Raw genomic sequence first — 17,054 nt, forward strand, 5'->3', positions numbered from 1 at the left:
ACTGCTGTCTCTTTAGAGTTCACGTTGCAGTTGAAGATAGGCTAAACAGATATTCAAAGGAATGATTATGTATTAGATGGTGATAACCATCAATTTGGGAAGGGGACAGAGAGGAGAAAGAGAGAAGAGGCATGATGGACAGGTTGGTGAAGGAAGCACTCTCTGAGGTGGTCTAACTGAAGTGACGACCGCAGGAAGTGCATGCAGTGGCTTCTCACTTAAAGAAAGGTCTGTGGGCAGAGCATCCCAGGCCAGGGCGAAGCAAGTTCAGAGACTCCAAGGAGAGAGAAGTCTTGCTGTGTTAGAGAAACTGCAGCAGGCTGCTGTGGAGAGCGATGAGAGCTGAGGCTGGAGTGAGTCAGGGAAAAGTCATGTCGGGTTTTGTACGACCTGGTAAGGAGTTTGGATTTTATTCTGTGTAGGAGTAAGCCATTGCATGTTTTTGAGTGGAGTAGAGATGTCCATTTGTATTTTTGAAAGATTGCTTTACCTCAGAGATTGTAGCAGGAGGCAAAGGTAGAAGCAGTTACGAGGCTTTTAAAGGCATCCTGGCAGGAGGTGGTGGTGGCAAGAAGCAGGCTGCTGAGCAGTGAAGGAAGTGAGACGGGGCATCCTTTAAGCTAATGGTGAAAGTGTATTAAGGAGGGAGTGTCGGTTATGTCAGATGCTCCTGACAGGTGAAATTAGGTGTGGACTTGAGAGCTGATGATTAGAGTCAGCAGTGGGTGTTACTTGATGACCTTACCAGAGCAATTTTGGTGGTACAGGATTGGGCAAAAGCAAGGTTGGAGTGGACTTAACAGAGGAATAAAAGACACTGAGTGCAGGCAGCTCTTCCTAAGGGATTTTCCTGCACAGAGACGCTGGGGATAGAGTGGGAGCTGGGGTGGGAAAGAGTATCCGGATGAGTGTTTGCTTTGTATTAAGATGGGAGAAATAGCTGCGTGTATGCCAAAGAGGAGCATATAGAAGAAGAATAGCCATAAAGCAAGAAGGAAACTCAGGTGAGTGTATTACCCTAAATGTCACGTGGAGAAAATGTTTCAGGAAGGAGCAAATAATAAATTGGGTCAAAGGCTATTGAGAGGTCCAGTGAGTTGAGCTGTGAGAATTGGCCTTTGGATTTTACCAGATGCAGGACTCAGTGAGCTTAACAGAGGACCAGCTTCCCTGTAGTAGTAGTGGGCGTAAAAGCCAGACTGGAATGAGCTGAGAGAATGAAAGGTAGAAAAATAGGAGGACAGAGTTACAGACAGCTCGTTTGACAGGTTGCTGTAGGGAGGATGGGCAGGATGATGAGATTGCAGAGAGGATGTGAAGGCTTGCTTTTCATATAGAGAGGAGAACAGGCCCCCGAGGGCAGGGCGTCTGTCAGGAACAGGTGCAGAGGTAAAGCAAGTGATTGCTAATGAAATAAGGGGGTAGAAAGGACAATAGGAGTTTGCTTTTCTTGTTTTTTTGTGGGGTAAAAATATAAGGAGGTCATTTGTTCACGTGAGGATGGGATATCCATTGGTTGAGGTTTGAGGCGCTCTTTGTTAAAAGCCTGTGGAATAGTCAGCTGGTAGAGGTGAGGAGAGGAGAGTAGGGTTGCTCAGCTAACCTGAGAGCACGCTTCATGTCCATGGTCATACGTTAAATGCAGTGGCTCTTACCTGGGGGCAGTTTCGCCCCCTGGGGAATAGTTGATGATATCTGGAGACCTTGTTGGTGGTCACAGCTGGGTGTTGGGGTGATACCAGGTGTCTAGTGGATAGTGGCCTGGGATGCTGCTAAGCATCCTACAACGTAGGGAACAGTCCTCAAACAAAGAATTACGTGGTTCAAATGTTAATAGTGTCAAGTTTAAGAAACTGTAATTTATAGTGAATCTTGTCAGTATGTTTGAGTTTTCCTTCCTTCTTCCCCCACCAAGAAGTATTTATTAAATTTATAAACTGGATGTGAACAAAACTGATACTAACCAGAGTCATTCAGAATATGTTAGGTGTGCTGAAGGAGAGAGTTGGCAGTGTGATAGAAGATTACCTGGGCAGCGGTGCAGCTACTGTCGGTAAGGTTGGGGACGAAAGCCTCTCTGAAGAGGGGGCGTTTGAGACGAGGCTGAAGGGTGAGGGTCTTCCCCACCAGCTCAGCGGTGAAGAATCCGCGTGCAGTACAGTAGCTGTGGGAGACAGAGTTAGATCCCTGGGTCAGGAAGATCCTGGGAGGAGGGCATGGCGACCCACTCCAGTATTCTTGCCTGGAGAATTCCATGGACAGAGGAACCTGGCAGGCTACAGTCCATAGGGCCACAGAGAGTCGGACACGACTGAAGCGAGTAAGCACTCGCACACGCTGAGGGATGAACAGAAGCCAGCTGTGGGGAAAACCCTTGAAAGTAGCATTCTAGCCAGAGGAGACAGCGTTATAAGACCCCCGCGAGCTCCAAAGGGTAAATGAGGTAGCAGCATCTCTTGGGGATTTTCTGGAAAGAAGGATGAAATAGCACATTAACTGTACCACGTAGTTGTGTTTCCAGGGGCTTCTGTTACTCTAGTTAAGGAAACTTCTTTTCAAATGTTGTATGGGAAAATGGTCTGGTGTATTTATTAAGTGCATTTTGTGAGCTCAGAAATACATTTGACAGACTACCAGCCGGGAAAAACATGCTCCTTTCCAGATAAGCTGCCAATTTTGAAACAAACATATAAATGAGAGCTCATGGTCACAAAATTCCGCCAGAAATCTTGCAAACACTTTAAGTAAACTATATGTGATTTCTGCGTATTAAATTTCTTCTTAGCTTGTTTAGTAAATATTTATAATGTTTAGTTTAAATCCAAGAATTACAATAAAAAGCAAGTCAAAAGGAAATTCTTTACTTTTTCCGCCCAATTCAGATTGTCAGACTTACAGTTTAGCATTGTAAATAGTAATTTTTATTATTTAACTTTGAAATAGTGCCTCTCAAGTCTGTCAGTATTTTGGACCAAGTTTTATATAATGTGAAAAATCTTTTACGTATTTCGTATCAGGTTCATTTATTCATCTGAAATTCAGAGATCGTATTAGAACTCTTTTAGATGCAAATGACAGAGATTCTGCTCAACTAAAAAGGTAAAAGGGACATTGAAAGAAGCTAGGATGTATTAAAACCAGAGGAAAATCTTGTAACTGAACTGAGGCAAATGGCAGCAGCTGAAGCTTCGGGATAAATAGAATGAGAAAGGAAGGACTTGAGGACACGTCGTGTGACTCTCAGCTACGTGTTGGCTTGTGACAGACCGGCCTCCTCAAGGGCAGGAAACTCACGGGTTCCAGAGTCGCACGTGCGCAGGTTCTGCCGCTGGGAACAGACCCTGTGGGTCAGTCAGATCGCTCTGACAGCACCTGGAGCGGGGCAGTGGCTGCTTTGCTAGGCGTGGTCCTGAAGGTTTTGCTTACACTGCATTAACCCATTTAATGATTTTATGAACCCTCTGCAGTGGAGGTGGTTATTATATATGTTTCACAGATGAGATGGAGAAGGAAATAGCAGCCCACTCCAGTGTCCTTGGCTGGAAAATCCCATGGACGGAGGAGCCTGGCAGGCTACAGTTCGTGGGGTCATGAAGAGTCAGTTATGACTGAGCACACACAGATGAGTAAACTGAGGCATGGAGAAGTGAGGAAACTTGACAAAGTCTCAAAGCTTAGAAGTGGCAGAGCCGGGGGTGGGGGTATTAAACCCTGGCAGTCTGCTACCTGACAGAACTGACAGATACTGTGACGTCATAGTCATTGAACTCAGTCCCACTGGGGAGATGGAGAGGACATGGCGCCGACTCCAGGATTCTTGTCTGAGGCATCACATAGAGGAGCCTGGTGGTCTGCAGTCCACGGGGTTACCTAAAGTTGGGCACCACTGAGCAGCAGCAAACTCATAGGTATTGAAATCGATCACACTGGAGATGGAGAGATTTTTCTTTTTTAACTGTAAACTATGGAAGACAGCAGGAATATGGTTTTAATTTTTTTGTTCATTATTAAAAAATAATAAGCTTCCTGGTGGCTCATATGATAAAGAATCTGCCTGCATTGCAGGAGAACCCAGGTTCTCTGGGTTGGGAAGATCCCCTGGAGAAGGGATTGGCAATCCACTCCAGTATTCTTGCCTGGAGAGTCCCATGGACAGAGGAGCCTAGCGGGCTACGGTCCATTGGGTCACAAAGAGTCGGACAGGACTGAGTGAGTAAAACTTTGACTTTATTAAAAGATAGTGTGTAGTGTAGTGTTAAGTTACTCAGTCGTGTCTGACTCTTGGCAATTCCACAGATTGTAGCCCTCCAGGCTCCTCTGTCCATGGGACTCTCCAGTCAAGAATACTGGAGTGGATTGCCATTCCCTTCTCCAGAGGATCTTCCTGACCCAGGGATCGAAGCAGGGTCTCCTATGTTGCAGGCAGATTTTTTACTGTTTGAGCTACAGGGAAGACAAGACCATTAAAAGATAGGACAACTGATAATATTATAATGAACCGTTTTCAGACCTTTGAAAAATTCCATGGGTTTTTGTTCAAAGAAACACGTGATGTGTGTTGCCTGCACAGCCTCCTTCCTGTGTGCTGTGGAGTTTGCTCCCTAGGAGACATTTGCTGCTCTCCAGAATCATTTCTGTCTGTCACAACTTGTGTGGTGGGTTAGTTAGTACTGGCATCTAGTGTGTAGAGGCCCAAGGTGCTGCTGAAGACCTTCCAGTGTGAGACAGACTCCTCTCAACAAAGGCATGAAAGTGAATGTCGCTCACTTGTGTCTGACTCTTTGCAACCCCATGGACCGTACATACAGTCCATGGAATTCTCCAGGCCAGAATACCGGAGTGAGTTCCCTTCTCCAGGGGATCTTCCGAATGCAGGGATCAAACCCAGGTCTCCCGCATTGCAGGCCGATTCTTTACCAGCTGAGCCACCAGACTTGACCCCAAATGTTAGCAGGCCTGAGGCTGAGAAACCTGTACTAGATAAACTGGGCCATTTTCTAACTTAAGAGTCACTGTTCGGGATGAAGATGTAAAAAGGATTCTGAATCTTTGTGTACTTGTGAGGAGTGAATAGGTCAAGACCAAGTATGATGCAGGGTGAGGGGTGTTAGTGTCAGGTTAGGCTGGGGTGCCTCGAAAGAAGGACTAAGTAGTGGAAGAAATTTACTGAAAGAGTTGTAGAAAAATGGAGCAGAGAAACTTGGCTAGTTTCGGTGTTTTCCCTGAGGATCAGCTGTGTGCATCCAAGTACTAAGGTAAGGAAACTGAAGTCTCCCTTCTCCCTCTCTTCTCTACCTGGTGGTGGTCTCATAGGACTAATTACAGCGCAGCATTTTAGCAGTGTTCTTGACAGAAGTGAGCCATGAGTTTTGTGATTTATAAAAATGTAGTTTGTATTAAACAGAGCCATTATTTTTTTTAAGTTACTTTGTGAATTTTGGTTTATAACACAGGGAACATTTTAATTGGATGCTTTCTGTGTGCCATACACTGTGCTAATAAATCTGTATTTTCTTATAATAACCTTTTAAGATGGTTACTATGAAATGTGTATTTTACTGAGGAAAATCAGTCCCAGGAAAGTTGACTACTATTGTCAAGGCAAACAGCTCTTTAGGTAGAGTTAAACTTTTGTTTTGATTCCATAGATAAAGCTCTTTTAACAACAAATGGCGTGCTGCCTTTTCCTCTTAAAGACAGTTACCGTCCTTTCATATGCTGATTTTCCATCTATGGTTGAAGTTTTGATACCAGTAGGTAATTCTTTGTATTGCTATTGCTAAGTCACTTCAGTTGTGTCTGACTCTCTGTGACCCCATAGACGGCAGCCCACCAGGCTCCCCCATCCCTGGGATTCTCCAGGCAAGAACACTGGAGTGGGTTGCCATTTCCTTCTCCAGTGTATGAAAGCGAAAGGTGAAAGTGAAGTCGCTCAGTCATGTCCGACTTAGTGACCCCATGGACTGCAGCCTACCAGGCTCCTCCATCCATGGGATTTTCCAGGTATATTTGGTCTTAGTTCTTATTAGTGACAGAATTTATGTATGTTTGGAAACAGATACTCCATGTATATTTGAAAGGTTTTGAAAGTTGAATCTGTGAAATAGTTTTTTCCCAAATGTTCCTAAAAAGTTTATTGAATAGATTTCATAATACTTTGAGGTCATTCTTTGGATGTTTTGTTTTTTTCTTGTATATAGAAGCTTGGTATTATTAAACTTTTTACAGTGTGGAAGATGATTAAGGTGAAATATTTCTCTTTTAGTTTTAATCTCAGACAGTCCATCTGTGTCATACATTGTACAAAATCCTTTCAGTGAAATTCTGTGTAATAGGAATTTTAGTATCAAAAATTACATAGATCCCTGTTGCTGCCTTAAGGGCATTATTTTAAGAAAGGGGTCCTTTCATTGTTAACCATTGCTGTGAATAAGCTAAATTGCTCTTAACATTTCTAAGAAGTGTACGCTAGTTCATCAGATTTTGGTCTGTGAAGTGAATAACCGTTAAACGCTTAGGAACATATGCCAGTGTCCAGAGAGCCGGTGGAGGAAGGGAGCACAGCACAGGACGCCAGGTGCTAACTCTTTTCAGACTTTTTTATAATAGGGGTCGAGTAATAAGGTGTTTTCTTTCGTTGATAAAAAGATTGTTACTTTGCATTTCACTTCATTGACCTTTACCAGAGCTTCCATATTTGGAGAAAAAGCATGGAGCTTAGAGGAGAGGAGGGGAGGGGCTGTTTGTGGTGCCTTAGACTGCCTTCCCTATAGCTGCCACATCTTTAAGGTGTGAATCTGATTTCCTGGAGGATCCTGACCCCTCCTTGCACTTTCATCCCCACTGAGTCATGGCAAATTCTTGGGCAAGGTTTATATCAGTGCATTATTTTTCCTCTGCAAACTTAAGGAATTTTTTTTTTTTTTGCTGTGTTAACTCCAAAGTGACATACTTTGTGTACAGTTGATATTATTGAATAATTAACCTATGAGTTAAATAATAAAAAGTTTGATTAATCTTAGAAATGTAGAAAATGTAGAAATACTGGTCTATGTATGGTAAAATTTTAAAAATGAGTCATTAATTGGTATCTCCTTTCAGTCTTTAATGGTTAAGTGTGGTTTGAATACTGTCTTCCTTATACTCCTAATAGGATTTGCTTCTACAAGAGGGAAAATATCCCCAGTATTTAAAAATAATGGTCTCAGTATTTCCTTAGGTGAGAAATCTATTCTTAATTTAAATTGAGAATATATGCCTTAAGCATTTTAAAGGAGTAACACTAGCATAGATGTTAATGAAATGTAACTATTGTAAGCTAAATGTAAAAATCTAATTTTTCTTTCCAGTTTTGCTTTATGTAAATTTTTTGATATGTGGAAAAGAGGGACAAGGGCTATAAACTCAGAGCCAAATGTGCTTTTGTTGTTCCAAATTTTCAATGCCAGAAGCATATAAACCTGCACCTGTTGGTAATTATGAGCAAGCCAGCCTTTGCCGAATCCCAGGCCTCTGCTTAAAACTTTTTTTACTGGAACTAAACGATGTTGCCATTTTTATTTTTAGGTTTGCTGGCATGGGTAATCTCATTAAGGTGCTAACCAGGGACATAGACCACAATGCAGCACATTTTTTCTTGGACTTTGAAAGTAAGTCTCTTAGCCCCTCATGGCTGGTGCATAATGGTAAAGGTGAAAGATAAATTAATACTCACACCGCAGTGAAGGCCAGCTATTTGTTAATAAAATACGGGAATCACACAAAATTTGCATGACTTTTTTCTTAATCGTAGGCAAACATCACCATCATATGTATAATTTAGTTTTTCATTTGCTGAATCATGTCGAGTGTGTAGCCAGTGCTGTCCTTTCATTAGTCCATGAAGCAACTAGCCTTATGATGAACATTCTAATAGTATGCCTCAGTGACTGCCCAGCAATCTGGTTGCTTATAATCCTATCATAATTCTATTCATATGAAGAATCAGAGTTGTGCTGCATATCCAGAATTAATTCTTTAAATAACTTCCACAAATTATTGAGAATCCAAATTCGGTTAGAAATACATGCTTTGTTGAACGGCATACAGGAAGTAGTCTGATATTCTGCTACTCTTAAGATGAAAGCAAGGTGAGCTGTGGCCGAAACTCTAAACATTTGGCTTTAAAATAAATTGTTGTTTCAGTGCAATATTAAACAAGATTACCTGTGAATAATTATGATCAGAAATTTCTTTTTCAGAATACTAGCACTATTGGAATACTCAAAGAATTTTTCATTATAAGGCCATTAATGAAACTTGGGAGAATTTTAAGAAGAATTAGAGCAACAGTTGTGCCATTGTGTACAGGAAAACTACATTTCACCTCTAGGTCCTACATATCAGCACCTGGAGAGCCCGCTTTGCTGACTGCCCGAGCACAGTCTGGGTAACCTGAAGGACGAATTCATGGCCTAATGAACATTTTCCCTGTTACGATTTTTTTTAAGTTAAATTTCAGATGTTCTTTTTTATAAAGGGATATTTTCTCTTTTCTCATTCTTGTCTTGACAGGTACCTTAACATGGGGAATCTTCTTAAAGTTTTGACTTGCACAGACCTTGAGCAGGGGCCAAATTTTTTCCTTGATTTTGAAAGTGAGAAGATGATTTTATATCTATTTTTCCTTGCCTGCAGTAGACTGCGTTTGTCTTGCACTAAATGAATGTTTCCACTTTGCCATCTTTTTAACTTTTGCTTTGCATGACTGAGCTATGAATTGTTTGAGTAAAACTTCTTGTGCCTTCTAGAACTGGAAGTCATATTTTATAGATTAAATTGTGATAATATTTTTACTTGAATTTTTATAAGAGATTTATATCTCTTAGTTGGACATTAATTTATAATTTGAGATCTCTAGTAAAAACATTTGAGATGCTCTGAAAACATTTTTGTGAAAAGATTTTGATGGAAAGGATATGCTTCTTCAAGATTTGTTCATTAGAAGCAATATTTGGGGAAAATTTTACTGTAGTTGAGAAAAATTGATTAGGTTTCAGTTACTCTGTGTACGTATTGAAATACTTTGAATACAAAATCTGTTCATGAAGGCCATTCAAAGCTCAGTAATTTGGGCATAATATTAAAAGGTAAGTGTGAACCTTAATTATTTAATCTTTGCAGCTAACTGATTTTAAAAGTTAAATTTATTAAATGTATTTATTTCAGGAATTCATTTTTTTTTCTGACTCTAAATAAAAAGAAAAATAATGGGTTCACAGACCTTTAAGTAATTTGCCTTCTGTTTGTTTTATGTTGCATGACCTATTGTAATATGGTCTAAGAGTGGCAGGTAAGTGTCATTGACCTCTGTGCATGTTGAAAGGCTTTTGCTTTTTTGGCTGTCAGTATTGCTTTAGCTTTTCTGGTTGTCAAATTGGGAACAATGATATTCAATTGGTGTTTTAGTGTGAATGTTGCTATTTTAACTGATCATTAGAAAATTGTTAGGAAAGGGTGAAGAGCCTTTAGGTTATAAATCACATTACCACTTGCATTTTCATCTGAGATTAAAACATTTGAACAGATTTTTACATACTTCAGACATTTTATGGTTTTTAAAACAAATCCCTTAAAATAAATCCTCCCAGAGATGTTGCATTTTTTCCATCAACTTCAGTTTATGTGATATTATACAGTTCATTCTAGTTTATGAATAATTTGTATTTTTTTTCTTTAAACGAGGACGGATCATATGAGCACATTAATATATAGTTTGTCTCCATTTGATGGGGCCATCTGTGGTCTCTGATATTTTTCCACTTTTATTACATTCCTATTGATGTTTCATACTGACCGTTTGCATACTCTATGCAGGCTAGTGAAGAGTAGTAATGTCAACATCAGGACCATATTGTTTGGTTTTTAGGGAACGATGTTATTGAATGATAGTTTTCTTGACCCTTCTCAACAATTTAACAGTGCTATTTTAAATGCATGTTTAGCATGAATTTTAATCAGCTTGGGGATATTGAGCAATTTGCTGATTTGAGGATTATTCTTTCAGATGAGGCAGCTTACATTAGAGCTGTATTTTAGTTTACTTGCATTTGTTTCAAACTTGCTGTTGTATACTTTTCTGCTATTCTGTCTCCTTATTATCTTTGTCTCAAGTCCCTTACATTTGCAGAATCTTGGCTTTGATACAGTCAAGATCTTGTTCAAGACTTGGCACTTGATCTTTTTATAAACCTAGCATTATGTTGTGGTCAAGTGAGAAGCATGAATTTACTGTAGTTTTCAAAAGATTATTTGATCTTGGTTTCCTAATCGGAGGGTTTGGATCATGATCCTGAAATTTTAAATAGCTAATGTAGTAGCAGGAAAAGGTTAAAACTAATTACAACAATAACCAACAGTGAAGAACTACATATAAAGTGTTAACTTCCTAAAGGCAGATGTAAAATAAGTATTTGTTGCTTATATCAGCCAACGTAAAACTTTTGACACTTACTGGTAACCTGTCAATGAAATGTAGTGAAAACAGACTGCAAACTAGGTCAGAGTTTGTCCCTGTTAGTTATATTTTGTAAATATGTTTTCTTTTGAATCTAACATCAGAGTTGTCTTAATCAGTTTTATCTCTCATCCATTTGCATATTTATCTTTTTGGAAATGTGCATTTGTAAAAGTGTATTTTATCATTCAGCTACTGTAGTGACCCCTTGAAACTTCCTTTCTTTTTAACTGTTTTATACCAGATTCAAAATTGCCAAACACAGTTGATTCGCCAATTCATAGGCTTGTGAGATTAAAGTCATATTCTGTTATTAAACAATGTTTAATACCTTATTTATTTCTAGATAAACTGTAATATTTAGGTTACCAGAATAATTTAGCTTTACTCTTACCATCATTTTAATTGGTTTAAGCCTACCTAGTTCTCCAAGGTTGGGCAGCTATAGAAACAGTACCATACAGACAGATATATTGGCATTTTGCATCAAGCTGTATAAAAATTAACTATTCTAGTAATTTTGAACTATGATTTAATGGACCCCTATATTTTACAAAATGAAGACTTTCTTTAAAGTACATCATTATCCCTTAATATATGTGCTTGCACACACACAGTTTTTCGCTTCAGCTTGCCTCGTGTGTGCCAGCCAATAGATACTAGGGATGCCAAGATAACTAACAAACAACCCTTCCCTTTGGGGAGTTCTCAATCCAGTAGAATAGATAGAAATGCAAGCTAATTATTTACATCATTCAAAGTATATAGGTCAGGAAAGGGATTCCCTTTACCTATGAGTGGGTTGGACATGATGAGAGAATTCCTGACGGTGATAGTAAGTTGGGTTGTGAAGGGCGATGAGAATGGTTCATGCTAATTTAGTGCAGGGTGTTTTGGAGAAAAAGGAACAACATGTGTTTTAAAAAGAGCCTTCAGGCATGAAATGACATTCTGTGTTCAGTGAAGCGTATTATCTACTTGCGGTACTAGAAGGAAGGTCTTTTTCTTAAAACAAATCATCCCTATATGATCTTATTTTAAGAATAGTGGCTTGATTGACATATGAAAGTCCAGGAGTTGCCCCATAAGTTTTGCCAAGTTGTGCTAATGCCAGCATATTAAAAGCACTGAATCGGGGCCTATACAGCCTCTGCTAGTTCTTAAAGTTTCTTACTTTATAATGACATTGTTAATTTATAGCTCACTCTAATGACAGACCTTCAGCCTGAGTAACTATAACTACTGTGTGTATCAGTTCACGCAGTTGTCTCTTTCGAACAGAGGGACTTGTATTTTTATGTCCCTTCCCAACCTTAGCAAGGTGCTTCATGATCACAGAAGTTCAGTATTCATTAGTTAACCTTGATTTGTGTAACTCCAGGCAGACCAAATAGAAGAGTAAATATAGGTGGTTGTTTGTGAGAAATAGACTCTTACTTTTTCTAATTCTTTGTTATAGAGCCTTTCCACTTAGTCATACATTTCTTCGAATTCTTGTCTTTTGTGTTTCCTGTTCCCCTCTCCCCCAAGTCAAAAAATAATTTGATAGTACCCACTCTCTTAGTCTTTTGTTTTTCCATTTTACCTTTTATATATTTTCAGTTGCTTTTGCCCTGTACTTGAAATTTCTGATGGCATTTTCTTATATTTATTTTTCTAAAATGATGTAGGGTAGTTTTCTTTAGATATAAAAATGCACAATAGCCTTCTTTAACACATGCTGAAGGCATATTTAAAAATCTGTACCTTCTCATTCATTCAACAATTATTTATCATTGAAAATCTACTAGGTACTAAGTTTATATACTGAACAGTGGTATATACTGTACATACCCTGCCTCAGTGGGATTATAAATATTTACTGCATGAATGAATGAGATTAAAGCAGAAAGACCTCTTATCACAATTACAATTTTTATGTGACTTTAAATTCTTTTCCTTTTGTAGCTCATCTTTGCCTCTGTACCATAACAACGTCAATTTTAGCAGTTACTTTCAGTGACTTTTCAGTAGGAAACTGGTGTGAAATTATTAAAATAATTAATTCTACTTTCCAATAGTAAGAGCAACTGAAACATGCTTTAATTTCCCGTGAACAGCTTTTAAAACTAAGCTTGATGAGTAATCACTATGCCTACTCTCAGTAGTAGATAGCATTTCACAATCAAATGAATGTCCTTTTGTTAATTGGCTAAGTGATATGTTTTTCCTCAAGTAATTAAATTTTTCATTTTTTTGCTATGAAAAATCAAAGTGACAAGTCTTGGTTGACCCCATTTTGGGGAAAAATGCCTTATCTTATGCAGTCCTGTCCCCCTCCCCCCCCGCCCGAGTATTTCCGCCTTTTGCATGACTTGCTGTCAGTAACGCAGTGCTCACCTGTCTGCTCTTTTCTGTCTGTCTTCATTTCTGCAGCAGTCTTCAGCAGCTTTCAAAATTATCAATGTGACTTTCCTGTGGCAGTCTAAAAAATGTTTAATCAGTGTGGTGCTGGGTATTTTTTCCACCCTGAAGGGAAACTGGAATCTTCTCCTTTATTTTTAAATTTCTTGGTACTTATTAAACCTTTAATAATGATTAACCATTTCCAAGGTCTATTTAAATCTCCTTGATAATATTTCTTTTGTATATATTCTCAGTGTCATGTTTTTCTGTTAACAGCTAGTCACCACACCCAAAATACATAGTTTAGTATTTTCAAACTTCACAAATATCTTTTAATATATAATAGTCAAAATATTGTCCTTTGTCATGAATTCCCACTTCATGAATTCAAAGTATGATACGTGTCTACTATTGATGTTATGTCTGTAGTTTCATAATTTCATATGGAAAGTATAAAACTGCTGTTTTTTGCATGTAAAATTTTTCTCTACTGCATCTGGTGTAAGTATAAAAAATTATAACTGAGGTGTACCTTTTTTTAGTGTGTGTCTAATGACTGGAGAATATGGTCTGGCTAAATGAAAAAATATTACTGCTAAATGACAAACTCTGATTTTTAAAAAATCATTTAGCTATAATATCAGTATTTGCTCCTGGTAATACCTTTATAGCTTTGGACACAGTCTTTTAAATTTTTGAGTCGATTCCTCTTGTGTAATTTGTCATAGCAGTTTCATTTTTTAAAAAATACATGATTTCTGAAAGGAGATTTTCAAAATAAGGAGATAGACTTGAGAACACAAATTCTTAAGTTGGCTTTGCATGTGACTGTTACTCTTAGTGTCGCTGTAGTACTGTCTTAAGTGTGTTGGAATTAAAGTTTGGTACTGTATTTGCTGATTTAGAAATATAAATGATATATTTTTGACTAGTTGGCAAGTTTAGTAAAGGAAATTGAATTATGACTTGCCTTAAGCACAAAGTAAAGTTCCAGGTTTTAGGCACCTGGACTCCTAGTTTCATGTGTGAACTAAGTTTTTAAAAAATTTTTAAAGAAAGGAATAAATAGATCTTTGTGTATTTATGGGAAGGTGGAGTATGTGCAGAAAATGATTGGTAAACAATATTTATGAGAAATGTTCTTAATTCATATTATAAATTTGGTCTGCCTCCCCTACCCTCCAGAGTATAAGAGAAAATTTTAACATGGAGGAATTCTGACACCACAGTTGCTTTCTAAAACATTATGGTAATCATAATGTTTATTATTTTAAGTGCTTTTTGCCTTGTCTGTAGTCTTGAATATAGTCTAGTGGGAAAGATTTATGAAAAACTCAGATTCCTCACAGAACATCCATTTCCCTCATTCCCCCCCCACCAAAAATCAAATGTATTGAATAAAAAAGATTTATCCGTAGCAAAACAAATGACCAGGGTATTAAAAACAGGATTTTTGTCACCTCGGGCCTTAACAGAGAAATCTAGAATTACTCATCTATTAAAACCTATGTTTTGTGGCTAACACCACACATGGTGGACATGCCCGTATGTTTGTGTTCCTAACTATGCTTTTTATAATTCCCCCTTCATTTTTCTTCTCACTCAGTCTCAAGTATATAGAAACTCAGTTTTTACATTAATATTTCAAAATTTCAGTGATAATATTGTATCTTAAAGTATCTAGTTTTTATTAGCCTAGTAATTCTGGAGTCCTTTCTTAACTCAAACTCCTTTGCATAGTAATCTGCACCTTTTGTTCATCAGCAGAGAAGTTCACTAGTCAGAGTATAAAGTGGTTTTTAGAACCACTGAAGTCTTTTTTCTTAGTTTCTAATTTTTTATATCAAAACTCAGTCATTACATTGAACTTATAGGAAAGTAGTTTATGTCTTAAACTGTAGATGAGCCAGGTACATCACATTTCATTTCTGTTGAGTTAAATAGGTGACTGTTCATGCATTTTCAGTCATTACTGTTAGTGGTGAGAATAGTAGAAGCAGTGAGTATACACTGACAATTAAAATTTTTGAGTTGCAACTCTCATTTGTTTAATTTAACATGTCATGATTTGCAACTTGAATAGTAATGTTTGATGTTCCTTGCTTCTCTATGATACCAACTTGAGGCTAGTTATTCAAATGCAGAACTGTGGGAAAATGATCAGTCTTTTCTAAGAAGTGTGAAGTTAGCATTGGAAAAAATGTTAAGTCAAACCAGCTTTTTAGAAAATTGGATTATTTAATAATTGAGTTATTGTACATGTACTTTAAAAAATCATGTGACTGTAAATTTTCTTGTGCTTTCCTGCTGTTTAGATGCCCAGCCGACAGAGTCTGAGAAGGAAATTTATAACCAGGTGAATGTGGTTCTAAAAGATGCAGAAGGCATCCTGGAGGACTTGCAGTCATATAGAGGAGCTGGCCATGAAATACGGGAGGTGAAAATTCCTGTCACTCTTTTTAATCTTTATTGTTTCCTGTATTGCATTGTCTATTTCCATAGTCACAATTATTTAAAGGAAGATCACTTGCATTATTTCAGAAGTGGTTGCAGTGATATAAGGGTAAACAAACCAAGGTTCTATAACTACGTAATTTATATACATTAAAGAGAATTCTTTTGGTGTACTCTCGTACCTGAAATATACAGTATCCATGGTGGTGCTGTTCATACTGTTTTTGGAGGGGAGACCATCGAGCATTCTATGGCTTTTCAGTTCTGCCAGTCTATCTTTCTGCTCCTCCTAAGCTTCCTAGGAGAAAACAAAACCATCTCTGTGGTCTGGATCCCCTCAACTGTGTCTGACGCCACCAGAGAGCAAATGTATGGTGTGGTCTCCCTCAGCTTTCTTCTCCCAAACCTCTGAACTTATCCAGGTTTTCATCCATCTTTTTTTCCATTTCTTTTATTGCCCCCCCCCCCCCCCCCAGAAGAAGCCGTGTCCTTACTTCTTACCAAGACCAACTTCTCTACCTTTGTTCTCCACCCTCCTCTGAAACTTTACTCTTTGAATTTCCTTCTCTTAATTGCATCTTTTTCTTTTACTGAGTTCTTCCCCATGCATGCCCACATACACTCGGGTGTCCTGTGCTACCCAGAGAAACTCCCTGGCCTCTGGACCGTCTGTCTCTTTTTTCTCATTATATTTCTTGAAGGCATAGCTCACACTTTGTTGTTTCATTTTTTTCCTGACCTTCTACTTCTGTTCTTCTTCTTACCTCTCCTACACTGGACTGCTGTTTGTTTCCCAAATGTCTTGCACATGTACAGTTCCTTGCCTTTGTTCTTGTCTGGAACGTGCACTTCTTTTTTTCTTTTCCTGCTCAGTTCCTATCCTTCCATCAAATCCCAATAATCTTCTGCTTCCCTGTACTCTTCTGCCATAGCACTTTGCACATTTTTTTTAAAAATCACTGATATATGATGTCTATTTTTTCAGCCTTCTAGCTTGAGGAAGGTTTCTTTCTTATTTTTGTGTTATCAGCACCTAGTACAGTGCTTGGTAAGCAGTTAGTAACTACTGAAGAATAAATGCAAGAAGACTAATCTTGCCAGTATCATTGGCTTGAGGTAAAACCTTACGATTTCAGTAAATGAAGGCATGTAACCATTTCTGTGAATTTCAAGTTTTCTAAACATACCAAAGCTGAATATAAATCTAATGTATAAAGAACAAATGTGACTACTGAAACTGTCATAGGTCAGTGTGAAGATTTAATTGACTTAGTAGAACAACTATTCTACCTTTTGAGAAGGCACACAATAGAATAACAAAGTGTTTAAAGTTTAATGGAGGTTGGTTTATGAAGAAACATGTTTTGTTTTGTTTTTAAAGAAACAGTCTTAATCAATGCAAGTGGCATTGTAGAATCCTTGTCTTTTTGGAGGTCAGTTTGACAAGGTGTAAAATCAGATCTATAAAATTATCTGTACTCTTCTGTCAGATACTTAATTTTAGAAGATTCTCTCCAGAAGGCTATCATTCAACGGGGAGATAAATGTAAAAATCTTTATGGCTGCCTTATTCATCATAGCAAAAACTTGGAAGCAATTCATAGAGTTGTTTTGAGGATAAAGTTAGATAATCTTATCAGAAGAGACAAATAGAAGCTGACACAGAACATAGACTGAGAGTTTACTGTTATTACTATGCTAATGAGGTGAATTATTATAT

The 17,054-nt window shown here is 38.0% G+C and overlaps 1 protein-coding gene across 3 annotated transcripts in view; it reads left to right on the forward strand.

The window, feature by feature from the left end:
* CYRIB (CYFIP related Rac1 interactor B) overlaps nucleotides 1–17,054 on the forward strand; it is an 80,604-nt gene that overhangs the window by 43,971 nt on the left and 19,579 nt on the right. For all 3 annotated transcript variants that reach the window (XM_052651851.1, XM_052651853.1, XM_052651852.1), the window contains 2 exons: nucleotides 8,554–8,636; nucleotides 15,196–15,317. In XM_052651851.1, the coding sequence (XP_052507811.1) occupies nucleotides 8,564–8,636; nucleotides 15,196–15,317 (195 nt within the window). In that variant the 5' untranslated portion in view covers nucleotides 8,554–8,563. The remainder of the gene's footprint in view (nucleotides 1–8,553; nucleotides 8,637–15,195; nucleotides 15,318–17,054) is intronic.

This window comes from Budorcas taxicolor, chromosome 14, assembly GCF_023091745.1.
Source record: "Budorcas taxicolor isolate Tak-1 chromosome 14, Takin1.1, whole genome shotgun sequence".
Lineage (NCBI taxonomy): Eukaryota > Metazoa > Chordata > Mammalia > Artiodactyla > Bovidae > Budorcas > Budorcas taxicolor.